The sequence below is a fragment of the Primulina tabacum genome, chromosome 15, assembly GCF_025594145.1.
Source record: "Primulina tabacum isolate GXHZ01 chromosome 15, ASM2559414v2, whole genome shotgun sequence".
Taxonomy (NCBI): Eukaryota; Viridiplantae; Streptophyta; class Magnoliopsida; order Lamiales; family Gesneriaceae; genus Primulina; species Primulina tabacum.
In genome coordinates, this window is record NC_134564.1 from 36,315,931 (window position 1) to 36,331,519 (window position 15,589).

Genomic DNA, 15,589 nt, shown 5'->3' on the forward strand with positions numbered 1-15,589 from the left:
AATTCTTATCTTTTTGTTATGCTAGTTCTACTAAAATATTTATTAATATATCCAGCTTGACTTTGAATTAATGACATTTCCCTTCGTTTCATTTTTCATTTTTGAGCTCCAGACAGATATGAGGAGGCATTTTAATTTTTTTTTTGGTTGTATCTACAAGTGATTAAAAATGAATAATTATCAAAATTTTCAATCAACAACAAATTAAATTATGTATTAAATTTTTTTAAAAACCTAAAAAAAATCAATCATTTTCAATTAACATATAAAATCAAAACAAACAGTATCACATGGAATAAAAAATTATAGTTTTGTAATTTGCAAAAATTAAAGATAAGTATTTTCTGAACCAAATCACCAGTCACTTGCAAGTTTTAATTTCTAAAATAATATAAATCAAATTAACAAGCGTCTAGCCAAAATATCCATACACTTTTAGTCTCTATAAATTCGACTGATTCTCAATACCAAGAAAAAAATATCTGACATAATAAAGAATCTAAATACTTCCAAATTCCAGTAAATTGTAGAAACTACAAAATCAAAGAATTCCTTGAGTCAAAATAACAAACTACAAAATCAAACGACAAAAAAATCCCAAAAACAACGAATTTCATCTTACAATGGTCCACACATTCAAGCTCTATTCACAATTTATTTTATTTTCTTAGACTATTCATTGATTAATTACACAAGTCACACATAAAATTTATATAAAACGCATAATTCAATTATAATTAATCAAAGAATTTAAATCATGCTATAAAGCATAATTCATGAATAAAATTACTTACCTTCAGGCTTAAGAGAAGTAAGGGACCGTAAACTTTATTTGTTGAATAGAGACAAGAATATATATGTGTGTATATATATATATATATATATATATATATATATATAAAAATTTGGGCCGGGCCCTGAGACAACCGCTTGGTTGGCCTCATAAGAGGTCCGGCTCTGGGATATCATATCATCAATTATATTTTAGAGATATTACAAAATATTTCATGGATATGCTCAAATCTAGTTGTCATATATTACAAAAGTCCATATTATCTAGGACTTTGTACCTATATATAAATGGCTTCTAATCCTAATCAAAGGGCGCTTTATGTATATACTTATTTACGTTAGGTTACTTTAGTCTTGCATCTTTTTCTCTCAAATACTATATTGACTTAAGTGCCATTGGTTTTGCCACCGCATCATATATCAATTTGATTTTAGATTACTACCCTACAACAATTTTAGTTCCTTCATAACTCGATGGTGCTCCAATTTTCAATTCTATGGAGTACGAGTGTTCAAAACATTTCCCGTATTTAAGACAAATAGCTTATTAGTATCCTCTTTAGACTCAAGACGAGGCGATCTTGAAACTTCAAATGCCACAAGTTTCTCCAACATAATTTCCCATGTTGAAGGAAATCATTTTCAAGACACGTGGAGATAAAATTTGCTTTGATTTGTGCATTTGATTAGGCATTTTTCATGCATTCTTCTATTAACATAAATCCCAAAGTGGCATTCTCCAATTCCTACTCCATTGAGATTGAAGCAGTTAACGCCAATTCACCGTGGATCAAAATGAGTTTAAAAGGAATAGGAATAACGACGAGATGGTAAAACAAAAAGATTAAGGATGCGATGGTAATTTCAACTATTAATCCACATTACTATAGTTTCTTGATTTGTTTAACCCACCTCCAACCGAGGGTTCTAATCATAAACATAAAACCAAGGATTGAAAAAAAAATGCAATGGATATAGTAATCGTGAATACCAAACACAGCCAGTCTGTGTGATAATTTAAATTTTGTTTATAAAAAAACAAAGCATAAAGTAGAAAATCACACGATGTGATAAATGGTATCTTTCTAAATCCAGGTTTCAAAAATAAAATATTTCATTTTATCTAAATATTTCTAAATTCATCAGCAAGGAATGAAGTATAACCAAAAGTCCCCCGAAAGACCAAATAACCAAGTCCGTTAGAAGCTCATTACGCCGGGAAATATGCAAGGCGAATAACAAACAAGAAATTGGTAGTTAAAATCCTCATTGCAACCAAATAAGACTCTTAACATGAGCTTTAATATTGTACGGTTCCTTACTGGGATCCAACTCGAACAAAGTAACCTCTTTTCTCTTGACATTGTAAGCCATACATGTACTCTGATGACAAATTGGAGCACCGAAAACCAATAGCTCCCTATGTACTAACCAACCATAGGGAACTAAATTACTCTGCGAACCAAAAAAGTCCTTGTGCCTGGAAACCTGAATTCCCAAATCAAAGCTAAACGACTTGTTCCACACTCCAGTTTCCAGATTCATTTCCCAAACCTCCCACAAAAAATCACTGGCCTTACAAACATAGGTAAGGTTATTTTCCATAGGTAAAAATTTTCCGTACATCAACCCTTCTGGAGGATGAGAAAACTGGTGAATGGTTTCAGTCTCCATATTCAAAGTCAAAACAACAGCTTTGTCAATCCAGTGCACAAAGGCTCCAGTAGTCAATGGGAGAGACCCGAGAGCTTTTCTAGTTGTGAGAGACAAGTGTTGGATATCAATATGCCTCCAAACTGGATCAACTCCAATAGTTAGCACTGCACATTGTATATTCGCACTAAAGACACGATCATAAGACGTCACCACTTTATACTCCATGGAAGGCACAACAAATGCAAAACCACAAAAATCTGCAAAGTATAATGGCCCGAAAAATGGAGGAAGAGAGAGACGCTGCTTTGTCACGGGATTAACAACAATGAGAACATGCAGGTTACTGACGTCAGTGGTCAACACCAAACCATTGCAGCTACTAGTTACTAGATCAACAAACCCAAAATCAAACTTAGATATCTCGAGACAACCTTGTCGCATTTCCACAAAAGTTTTTCTAAGAGAAACACAACCCTGAATTATCAGCCCACTATTTGAATCCCGAAGGTGATCGTAAATAAAATTTTGGGAACGGATCACGAGGTTCCAGTCTCGGCAAACATACCTCACAGCATCATGTAAAACTTGAGCTGGAAGATGTAAAAGAATTTTGGAAAATATTTCTTGAGGAAGATACTTTCTCCTTCGTCTCTTCTTTGCACACCTCTTACAACAATGGTAAATGCAAGAGGTGATGGAGACACTGTTGAAACCAGTCACCTGTACAGTAACACAAAAGAAGTGAAGAACCACAACGGGATACATAAAACGATCCTCATTTGCTACTGAAATCTATTCAAAATGTAATGGCCAGTGTCGTACGAAAAAAGAATCACAAAGACTCAACATATTGTACAAATAATTGGAGGAACATTGCTAAGCAAAACAAACACACACAAAAAATCTATTGTTTGTCACTAAAACTAGACGCGCAAACACGACACCCAAAAGCAGATCATATTTTTTCGATTATAAAAAATTGGCACAAAAGACTCAAAATTTGGCAAGATAAAAAAAAATCCCATAAGTAGAGTAAGAGTAACATATTTTAAAACACAGAAGAAAATAGTAGTCCATGATAAAACAAATAGATGGTTCTTCTTTTTTTGAGATAATAGATGGATGAATCTTCACTGTTACCTCAGTCTTGGGTTTCCGTAAGTCATTTCCATCAGCAGGCAAGTGATTCAACTGGGGATTCTGTTTCTGCACCATGAATAGTGGTGAAGGGCTCGATGACGATGCCATGGTGTCGATTGCCAGTGAAAATAATAGCCTCCTTTATTTGGACTTCTAGAATCAATAAATATAAAAGGACGCATCAAACATCCCTATGCCCATTGCCGTGAATTTGTGATGTGACTCCTCACAGCGCCGCCGCCACTACCATCTAATCACCACCACATGCCCAAAGTCACCACCTAAAACAACACAAAATACACAATATCAAAACAAACAATTATTCGTGAAAGGGGTGTGATTAAGTCCAAAAGAAATACACAAAAGGCACGTGACATAAACTACACATAAGTTTGAAATTGAGCAAAATGACCTAACTTATCCAATAATACAATTATAACCCATTCTTAACCACAATAAGTAAGAACACATATAATTGAAGTCCAACGATCCATTTAGGACATTTATATCGAAATAATCCGATATAAAATATAATCCAAAATTTCAAAAATTAGGTTCATCATCGAAATGTGGTCACCTATATCTAGAACAACCCTAGACTAAGCTAATGAAATAATGAAGGAACCTTAAGAGCCCGTATGAAATGAAATACTAACTACAACCAAAAAGCAAAGATGAAATCAAAAGGTAAAGGGATTCAAATCAACTCATATTATATTATATATAATCGCAAACCTGAAGCATAAAGCTTTGATTTTGTCGTGGGCTTCGGATCAAAGAACTGAAGATCGATTTCAAAACCCCAAAAACAGCAAGCAAAAGCCCGGGGAGAACTATCACATAAAGCTCTGACTGGTAGCCTTCAGCCGACCGCGGATCGCCGGATAAGGCGAAGAAACTGGGGCATGAAAGGTGGTAGGGAAAAATTAACTTCGCGATCTGGAAAGTGCATCGTTTTAGTTCTATCTACCTTATATCTATTATCCTACTATATATATATATATTATATATATATTATCTTTATATCTAACTTTTATATTTTACTTTTTTTTTTCTTCTATATATATATATATACATATATTCTTTATATCTAACTTTTATTTTTATCTTCTATATATCTTTCTTCTACATATAAAAGTGTGAGTTGATTTGGAAGTTAAAAAAATGTCTTGTGTTTCTTAATTATACTTTTTGGATTTTATGGGCATAGTTGTCTTTTCCATACAATTTCTATGTTTTTAAAGTCGTTTTTTAAAGCTAACTTAGTAACTCATAAATAAATTCATTGAATATGGAATTATTAATCCAAATTATTTATTTCTTCTATATATAAAAGTGCGAGTTGATTTGTTTTTAGTTGTTGTTGAGGCTATATTTTAATTAGGCTAAAGTTGGACAGAACCAAAACTTAATCAAGCTCAAGAAGAAGAATAAAAAGAAGCAGATAAGATAAGAAAGCTCATTAATTCAAAATATGTTTGAATAAATCAAATGACGTGCAGATAGGAAGAGATCAGAATGAAACATGGGTAGATCGTCAATCATGGAGAGAGTGGGAAAACGCCGAGTGTTCCGAAGAAAAAAGATAATCGGAAATAGAGAAAAACACACATTGACACGCACATCTCTCGCACAAATTCTAACAAACTCCCTACAAAACTCACATAGCTTTAATCAATCGTTTCCATAGTTTTTCATTCCAGATTCAAGTAGTTCAAGTCATCTTCTTTCAATTTCAGCAACATTCTTTTGTTATATGTTAATATTTTGTAAATTCAAACATTTATTGAAAATATAAATCATGTTAAGAGTTTATCTCTCAATTTCCAGTAGTCTTTCTTTAGTTTTCTTTGTTTATGGTGTTGCATGTATTTGTTTAGCAGATTATAACGGAAGGTCAAATTTATTATATACAATCGTTGTGTTTTTAGAAGTTAGATTTTTATCTTTTTTTACACAAATTGGTGTATCTTCACACGTGGCACGTCCACAATTTAAAATATTGTGTAAACAATTTTTGGCACGCCCAGTGGGACACCAAATATGCCGCCAAGAAGGAAAAAAAATGTCAGTCAAGGGGATGGGGAGTACCTACCAAACTAGGAAAAGATTTAAGCTCCACTGACAGAACAACCTGCTACTGAACAGCCAATCAGGGAGTTGGATTTGCATCCAAGTGGTATTCCAGAGGTACATGCTCATATTTCAAACCGTTTGGTTGAAGAGTTGACTGGGATAAATATTGAAGAGATATCACAAGCACTGTCAAAGTCTGTGTTTGATTGCTTGAAGGCGGTCTTGGGCAAACTTAATCAGTCAGCCAACATGGAGCTTAACACCAGTGAAAAAGAAGGAAACCAGGGAAGCAACAGATTCCATGAATTTGACCAGAGAGTAAGAAACTCATAGGATGGTGATCCTCGCCGCCCAGAGTTCATTCTTCCGAATCAGCCAGAGATGAGGTATACATCACCTCAAAGGAGAGAAGAGACCTTAGGGGGGTAGCACAGCCGTATCCATGTGCTCATGGAGTGGGGAGCTCAAAACGACCTTTTAATCAAGTGTACATCGTGACAAATCCTCGGTACCAACCAGGAGCTTATGATGACATGTCACACATTGATTATCAAAGCCCAGGAGGTAATGTGGATTTTAATGCAGGCTTCCAAACTCATGGGGCAAATTATTATCATCACCAAGTCCCAGCTCAGAACATCCACATAATTGATCCAGAAATGGTGAGGGAAACTATCCAAGAACTCGTCCACAATTTCATAAGCCCTATCCAGAATACGTAAATGTGAATAACCCGTATCCTATGGGTTACAGGGTTCATGACTTCAGCCTATTCTCTGGGGAGAACAGCCAGTCCATCATAGAACACATAGCCAGATTTACTATCCACTGTGGGGAGCTCTATCCAACTTGGAGAGCTTCAACACCTTAAGGTTGTGATTATTCCCAAAATCTCTCACAGAGACCGCATTTGCTTGGTATACCTCGCACCCCAGAACTTCATTGATGAATTGGCAAAAGATTAAAAGACAAATTCACACCCAGTTATATATAACAGAACCAGATGTATGTATTGCCAATTTATTCAAGATCACTCAAAAGAAAGAGGAATATGTGGAGTCGTTTATCGACATGTTTAAAAAGATAAAGAATAGGTGCGAGGTGTTCTTAACCTGAAATCGAGTTCGTGAAAATGGTACAAAAAGGTTTGCATTTTGAATCGATGAAGAAATTTCAAGGCATGGAGTTCAGAGATTTTTTCAAGTTGGCTACGAAAGTTGCTGAGTATGAGAAACTGTTGATGGAAGAGTATACAAAAAGAAAACAAATATGGGGTTTTATTATCAAGAAGTAGAGGACGTCGCGTTGGCTAAGATCTGATCGAATGGTTCATGTACTGTCCTTTTGCTCAAACAGAAACTGGCAGAACCAGAGAAGAAGATTAGCCTTCAACTCCCCAAAGATATGCAGAACACATTTGATGTATCAAAGACTGATGAGGTTTTTGATTTTCTGATAAAAGATAAATTTATCACTTTTCCACCAGATCCTAGAGTGTCATCCAAAGAAGAGCTGAAGGGTCGAGAATATTATAAGTACCACAACTAATATAATCATGCCACTAAGTCTTGTTGGGGTTTCAAGAATATTTTGCATGACACAATTAACAAGGAAGTCTTGAAATTTCCTGACAAACAAGAGTCAATGGCAGTGGATGATGATCCATATCCCCCAATAGCTTCTATCAATGTAAACGTGAAAGATTTGAGGGAACTTCTCGATGAGAAAAGAAGCAGAAAAATGCAGTGATGGATAGAAAGATTAAGAAATGATGGATTCCAAAAGGACAAATATTTGAAGCTACTGGAAAATGTAGTGTTGATCGATCAAGATCAATTCAGCAGCGATTCTCCAGAAATGTTAGTGGATCTGCGGCCTTTTGGCCGAGGAACTAACATTTTCTCGAGACACCAGTGCATGAGAATCAGTGTTTTAGAGGGAGTCATTTCACCATCAACCACGAAGATACTTGAACAAGATAAACAAATATAGGGTTGAATCGCGAAGGATGGCAGTAACGAGAAAGTCCGTTCATCAAGAAGAAATCGACATGTTCCAGTAAGAAAGATTGTTGAGGATAGGGGAGCAAATACCAAGTTTGTTTTTCCTACCAGAAATAAGTTTACTGAGTCCTGGAGAGTAGTCCAACACAAAAAGTTTCCCAGGCCACTCACTAGGACTCAAAAAAGAAGGTTGTTGAGAGAACGAACTTCTGCAAAAAAGGAGGATCCAGATAAGTTGAAAAATGAACTCACACTCGATATTTTAATCATTGAGGAGCATGTGGGGAGTAGGTCTAGATCAACCACTGAGGACAAGCTGGTGAACGAAAATGATTTATTAAGTGAAGATGATGATCAAAGAGGAAAAATAATAAACTTTTGTGTGGGAAAGTTTGACATTATTGTGGATTGTGCCACAGGAGTATTGATATTGCATGAGAAGTTTAAGTATGTAGAAGATGAGAATGGGAGTTGATGTCCCAAAAAATCAGTGCAAAAGGAAGGTCATGAAAATAAACTCCTCAAAGTAAGTTCAGGAGTGATTATCAAATAAGATCACCCAAACAGGCCCAAACAAGTAATACTCGAGAAGCCTACACCAGCCATGACTAAGCACATAATGTCGTTGTACATCAAAGCACATATAAATGAGAAGTCAGTGTCTATGGTGTTAATAGACAATGACAATGCTCAGCAGTGAATGTTGAATGTCCTGCCGGTAATGATGTTAAGAAGTTTGGGTAAAACTGAAGAAGACTTGGTCCTCACATAAGTTTTCGTGGCTACATTTACAGTAAAAACCAGTGTTTTTATAACCGGACCCTTAATCGAACCGGTCAAGCCTTAAAAAATGGTTCAACCGGTTCAACCGGATCAATAAAATTAATATTTTATTTATTTTATATAATAAATAAAATAGTAAAATATTGATTATTTATATTTTTATAGTTTTTACTTAATTTTTAAGATGAAAATTACAAAAAATATCCAAATAAACACCACTTTTCCGGTTTTTCCGGGTTTTAACCGGTTTCCGGTTTTTTCCGGTTAAACCGGTTTTCCGGTTTTTTCCTTATCTCCGGACCGGTCTGGAGGCCGGTTCGCGGTTGAACCGGTCCGACCGGCCGGTCCGGTCCGATTTGGAAAACAGTGGTAAAAACCACCAAGATCATCGGGGTATTTCCCACATATGTTACTATAGGAAATATGTCGTCTTTGTCTGTGTTTTTTGTAGTAAACTCATCTGCCAATTTTCAAGCGTTGTTAGGCAGAGATTGGATCCATGCAAATTAGTGCATTTTATCCTCGATACATCAGCATATTTTATTTTGGAAAGGAGATGATGTGAAGTTTTAGAAGCTGATGGGCAGCCTTTTCAAGTTAGCGCAAATGCAGTTAAAGCTAGATATTACAATGGAGATTTTGGGCCCATCAAAGTTCGTAGCAAGAGTAAGAGAGAGTCAGGTGTACATGCAAACATCAACTCCAAGCTTGGTGTTGGAAAGAATCATCAGGCCTACAATTATCGTGCCGCCTAGGCCAATAATTCAGCCATCGATCGAGGAACTCGATGATTGAGTTGAACCGAAAGGGAAAAGAGGTAGCTGCGGTCTCTAAGTGTAAGGTGCATATGCAGCAAGTACTGAACAAACTAGAAGAAGATGAAGCATGTGACACCCATGGAACTGAGGTTGTCCAAGAAGAAGAATATGAAGAAGATGAACTCCAAGTTGACGAGTTGTTGATGGCGCCATATCAAATGGAAGATGACCAACAAAAAGTATAAGATCTTTTAGAAGAAATCAACTTGGGGGAGCTTGAAAACCTTAAAGTAGTACATGTGAGCAAGTTACTGGCAGAACAGTTGAAGAAAGATTTGGTTAACTTGAGGATATGTTTAAACAGCATTTTAAACAGTTTATGATCTCGATGTGTTTATGGTTTGACAGATTTTAGCGTTTTACTTTATGCTTTTGTTTTTACAGAGTAGACTCATATGGTGGTTCATTCCTATGATTTTAACTGCAGTAATTTATTCGGTAGTCGGATTATTTTTAAAAGCATGTTTCGAATTTTTATATGTATTGGGTATGTATATGCTCCGGCCAATTGCTAGTAGAAAAAAAATTCAATAGGGGTTAGGGTCGTTACAGATGTGATCAAGGGATATTTATCCAATCTTCTTGTTCTTATGCCACCCAAGTATGGAATGCCCCTTAATTTATGTCTTTGCCGCTCATGGATCAATAAGATGTTTGCAAATTCAAAATAATCACGAAGGAAATGATCGGTCTATTTATTATTTGAGTATATTCCTTACTCTAGTATAAGTGAAGTATTATGTGATTGATAAGAAGTGCTTAACGTGGTATTATGCATCTACTAAATTAAGAAATTATTTGATTCAATCAAGAGTATTTGTTGTGGGTAAAACTGATTTGATTAAGTACATGCTTAATAGACTCGTTCTCTCTGGGAGAATTGGTAAATGGTCTTTGGCATTAGCCGAGTTTACATTGATCTATTATCCCCAAAAATTCAATGAAAGGTCCAAGCTATCGCTGATTTTTAGCTGATCATCCTTCACTTGATGAGTTTGTTGAAGAGCAGGTTGGGTTTCCAATTTGTGAAGTGGGAGTTCAACCATGAGAACTAAAATTCGGTAAATCAAGTACAGAAACAACAGCCAGAGCTGGTATTGTTATCACCTCCCCAAGAGGTGTGAAAACTGCTATATCTTTTTAATTTGAGTTTTCAATGGACCGAGAATCAAGTAAAGTATGAGGCATTGACCGTTGGATTGGAAATTGTAAAATATTTGGGAGCAAAAGAGTTGTTGATATTAGGGGATTCACATCTAGTACTTAAACAACTGTCAAGGGAGTTCAAATAAACCGGTTTTATCATTAGCACCATACTACACTGCATCATCCTAACTTTTAGCTGATTTTGAAGGACATTTCCATGATTTAGACATGCAAGCTTGTACTCTTTAGTGGAATGAATACTTTGGTAAGAAAATTTTTAGTGTATTTTCAATTTTTAAAGTTCCTCGCTACATGGACCTGTGGACTGGTCCTAAATCTGTGCATTATATAATTCTTTTTTTTTTGGTATTTTTGTATCAAAAGTTGATATAGCCTAACATAGTCATATATACTCGCCTAAGAGTATTATTATTGTTTGTGATGCTTTTGATTCTAAGAAGCAATCCTCTCTTTTCTCACATTTCTCACTGTATGTCATGGAGCTCGTATATTCTGCACATACCAGCTTTAATGGTTTTTAAACTTCACCGTGGGTCCCCCAAATATTCCCGTGATTCAACAGCAGAACATGAGATAACAAATAAGAAACAAAAACCTCACAAAAGCACTAGCCAAGCACACTAAGAACTAACAAACATTTATAAGGCGGTAAACTGTTAAATCACTCTTCAAGAAATTCATACAGAACAACCACCACCAATTGTTACTCAAAGTTCATCTGGTTATCGTGATTGAACAGATTATGTTAACACTCTTAACTGGAGTAAAGTAAAAATTTTCAGATTTCAACCATATTAGACAAGGCTAACACCTGATAATCATTTAACAAATTTGCAAATCATACTTCACAGGATTTCTAATAAGCAACGAAAGAAAATCTGAAAATTCTGCAACCAAAAAAATTATATACACGTTGTCAGATTTGTAAATCATTAACGTAGGAAGAAAAACTATATAAATTCAGATCAGAAACCAAACATTTATCACATATATAAATTCAGATCAGAATTTCATTTATATATCCATACAACAACTAACCAATTGAAAAAAATCTTTCAACCTCCAACGAATCATAAGCAAGAACAACAACAAACGCATCACAAAAGAGTCAAATTGAGATCGAATCAGTAAGTGATTTTCAAATAATCTAAACATATCAATCTCAGACAAAAGATTTTCATAGATAAAAATATATAGCAAAAGCAAGAGAAATCGAATTACCAACGAACGAGAGCGAAAGAGAGCAGCGAGCTAAAGGTGGGGCTAAAAGATAAATAAATCAAGCATACAACGTGTGTTCACCAAGCCCTAAAATAAATTCAGGGAATAAATGTAGTTACACTTTCACGTGCCCGTTAACACGTGCGAGATAAAGAGGTCTTATCCACAAACGAAATAGATATATTCGGCCCGGTATCTAGATTTGGGTTTCACGTGAAGAAAATCTGAAAATGGGATTGAAGCCCTATGAATTTAAACACCTTGATGTATATAAAATAAATTTAAACACTCTTTTTAATTTTATAGTGTTTTATAATATAATTTTTAAATGATTGATTTAATCATCTAATCTAATGAGTCTGAGTTCTATTTTCTTAAAATAAATTTACCACATATTTTAATATTTTGTACCAATTTTTATCCGAAAAATGTGTCTTCAATACTAATTTTTTACACATGCTTGGGTATTAAAAAAATCATAACGTAGATATCATATATTAATATCAAATTTTCATCCGGAAAAGATGGGTGATTAATATCAAAAATTTGTACATGTTTGAGTACTTAAAAATCATGTATTAGTGTCATATATATAAAATATTTAGTTCTAATATAGTATACATTTATTTCAGATTTTCAATATTTTAAATCCAATTTGATCTAAAAAACATATGTTGGTCCATACAAAAATATTTTTTGGTTTAGTTAAAAAATGACGGAAAAACTAAGGATCAGAAAGAAAATAACATATATTTATATTTAACTATAAACGGAGATTCATAGATCTTTTCCTCTTGCACTAAATTGTATCGGGGAAAACGACGTGGCAAAATATGGTTGGCGTGAGGCCATTTAATATGGTGACGTGGTGATGTGGAGTGGAAGGTAAATTACTCTTTTCTTCAACGCTCCCTCTCCTCATCCATCTATCTGCCCCAATGGAGACCGCAGTAGCCACTGTAAATGAAGCTCATTTTTGTAAGAAATTAAGTAATCCCGCTACTTTTACCTCGGTTTCAGTTCTTGGATCATCTTTGCCTCACTTTAAATCTCCAGCATTGGCCCAACGATGCAGAATTTTTTTCACCAAGGCTTCGGTTGCAGTCGAAGAGAAGATTCGAACAAAGGCTGCTGTCATCAGAATTGGTACCGGGGGAAGGTAAAGTTCTCTTTCTTATTCGTCTTCTCATTTCTTTCCACGATTTCATGTGAAGTTTGTAAATACATGTGAAGTTGAGGAACAATTAAAAACATTTACCTTGAATGCACGTAATTTTTAGTCAATAATGCCAACTTGAAACTGAATTGTTATCGGTTCGTCATGTAACAAGACTATGCCTCGAATATCCAATGTGTTTTTTAGCGATCGGAATTAGAATCCTTGCCTTAATTTCTTGTCCCAGTTCAACATTCATGCATATAAACGTTGGCGTTACAGAGGGTAATTGTCGAGTACCATCATTACACTTTTGGAGACTAATATTAGCGAGTGATTTAGCTTTGAGATGTCCTCAGAAATCAGATCGAGAGAAAATACTCTGATCATGCTTATGACGGCATCATAAATTGTGATTTGTTACCCTTTTCCTTTAATAAAATTACTGGATATTGGATTGTATGTTCGATAATGTGCTACTACTGATCAGAGGAACGCCTTCTTTCCCATCATTCTAACATTCATTCTCAGCCGTTCGAGCTTCATTTTTTGATGTCACGCAATCAGAGGTTTCTATGTTGTTCACTGAATGATTTCTTTCCCGTTGCTCTTCCAACAGCCCACTTTCCCTTGCTCAAGCTTATGAAACACGAGAATGCGAGATAAACTGATAAAGTCACATCCCGAGTTAGCTGAGGAGGGGGGGGGGCGATTCAGATTGTGATTATTAAAACAACAGGTGACAAAATTTTAAGTCAGCCACTAGCAGATATAGGCGGAAAGAGCTTATTCACTAAAGAGATAGACGAGGCACTTCTTAATAGTGAAATCGATATTGAGGTACACTCGATGAATTCCGGAGAAAATAGTATTACCTTGCAATCTTCCCTGGGAGGATGTCCGTGATGCTTTTATTTGCTTGACTGCAGCTTCTCTGGCCGAGCTTCCTGTGGGTAGCATTGTGGGAACTGCTTCTTTGAGAAGGAAGTCACAACTTCTCAACAGATATCCACCGCTAAAGGTAAGAATCTTCAGATAAAATCAGAGTTTTCTTTTTGACAAGAGGGTTAGTCTTAAATTGTTGTTGATTAATTATCTTCTACGTACTTTCTTCTGATTATTTATATATTTTCTCCATCATTTCAATCTCTACTGGTGATTTTTCGATTTAACATTCCCGCATAAGATGGCCTGCTTGCTTCCTGAAGGCTGCAGTTTCCATTTTGCCATCTTTGTTTTAACTACACTGTCATGTTTCCGATGCGATCATTGTACAGGTACAGGAGAATTTTCGAGGCAATGTACAGACAAGGTTGAAGAAACTGAACGAGGGAGTAGTCCAAGCAACATTGCTGGCATTAGCAGGGCTGAAACGTCTAAACATGACTGAAAATGTTACTTGTGTGCTGTCTATTGAAGATATGCTTCCTGCTGTAGCTCAAGGAGCTATTGGAATTGCTTGCAGAAGTGATGATGAAAAAATGGTTTGTATTTTTGTACTCTGCCAAAGCTTGCAACCAATAGAAGCTTTTGCATCCCTGGTTATTTGTTTTGGTGCACATCTTATCTGGCTGCATACTCAATACATGCCCCATGACTGGATAACAGCAAATAGATTGACCATCAAGTATTACTATGTGTTTTAGGAGGGACTATAATTCATTTAGAACTGCATCGGGCTTTTCCAATGGGTCCAAAGTCATTGATTTCCTCAAGAATTTTTCATCTTTCGCTCGTTCATCTTTCACATGATTCACTTGTCTTCTATCCAGCCTACATACTTGAAGTCCTTGAATCACGAGGACACAAGGTTAGCAATTTCCTGCGAGAGGGATTTCTTAGAGAAATTAGAGGGATCTTGTCGAACTCCAATTGCTGGATATGCCAGTAGAGATGAAGATGGAAACTGCATTTTTAAAGCATTGGTCGCATCTCCCGATGGAACTAGAGGTATGTATGCAAAATATATATATATATATTTGAAGTGTGGCTTAAAAGACAGAAAAGCGCATGATATTGACATTGTTTCTGTCAAATGATGTCTTAACGTTTGAGTTTGTGTTACGTCACCAATTCTTGAAACGTCTCGAAAAGGCCCATATTCTTTTGGTGATGTGATAAACATGGGTGTAGAAGCTGGTGAGGAACTTCTCTCACGAGCTGTTCCGGGGTTCTTTGACCATTAGCTTAACGACTGAGCTCCTGTTTACATCTACTGAGGTTAAAAGGCAGGCCAGGCCATTTATTCTTCTTCCTCATTTGGGTGATAGATGTTTTGCCTGTTCATTAGTTTAACTACTGATTATTCTCTATGTTTATGGTAATTAATGTGAGTTTGGGTTTTATTTACTGATGAACATCGGCTATTGTTTTGGAGGCTTTGAGGGGTGTATTCAATGTAGAGATTTAATGACTTTCAATGACTTTTTTTAAATGATAGATTTCCATGGATTTGGTAGATTTTTATTGACTTCTGTAGAATCTCGTAGATTTGTAAATATAATTCCATGGACTTTTGTAGATTTTTTGCAAGATTTTGATAGATATTTGTAGACTTTTGTAGATTTTTTGCAAAAAAAAATTACAATTCAATTTAAGAAAATCAAAAGTTCAATATATATTATTTCTTCGAACTAGTATCCTAATTCCTCCTCACCTTCCAAGATATAGATGCATTTCCTCCTCACCTTCCAAGATATAGATGCATATAAAATTAAAATAGATTTTTATATCCTAATTCCTGACCACTGTGAAATCGTCCGCTAAGATTGAAAGAT

General features: G+C 35.4%; 1 protein-coding gene and 1 pseudogene across 2 annotated transcripts; one reads left to right on the plus strand and one right to left on the minus strand.

Moving 5' to 3' along the window:
• Positions 1-1,779: 1,779 nt before the first annotated feature.
• Positions 1,780-11,721, minus strand: LOC142527877 (uncharacterized). 2 transcript variants are annotated; one of them, XM_075632864.1, is made up of 3 exons: positions 11,657-11,721; positions 3,589-3,869; positions 1,780-3,168 (listed from the first exon to the last, which is right to left on the minus strand). In XM_075632864.1, exons 2-3 carry the CDS (start codon positions 3,694-3,696, stop codon positions 2,059-2,061), a joined length of 1,218 nt encoding a protein of 405 aa, XP_075488979.1. In that variant the 5' UTR covers positions 3,697-3,869; positions 11,657-11,721; the 3' UTR covers positions 1,780-2,058. The 2 variants fall into 2 exon arrangements, with proteins under 2 accessions (XP_075488979.1, XP_075488978.1); XM_075632863.1 differs by lacking the exon at positions 11,657-11,721 and adding an exon at positions 4,324-4,581.
• An 847-nt stretch (positions 11,722-12,568) lies between these two features.
• On the plus strand, positions 12,569-15,165 carry LOC142527878 (porphobilinogen deaminase, chloroplastic-like; annotated as a pseudogene).
• Positions 15,166-15,589: the final 424 nt, after the last annotated feature.

Excerpts from the sequence above, each read along its gene's own strand:
- LOC142527877 (XM_075632864.1), bottom strand. The coding sequence starts at position 3,696 with ATGGCATCGTCATCGAGCCCTTCACCACTATTCATGGTGCAGAAACAG. Across the intron at positions 3,169-3,588 it reads TACGGAAACCCAAGACTGAG|GTGACTGGTTTCAACAGTGT; the intron begins GTAACAGTGAAG and ends GTTACTGTACAG.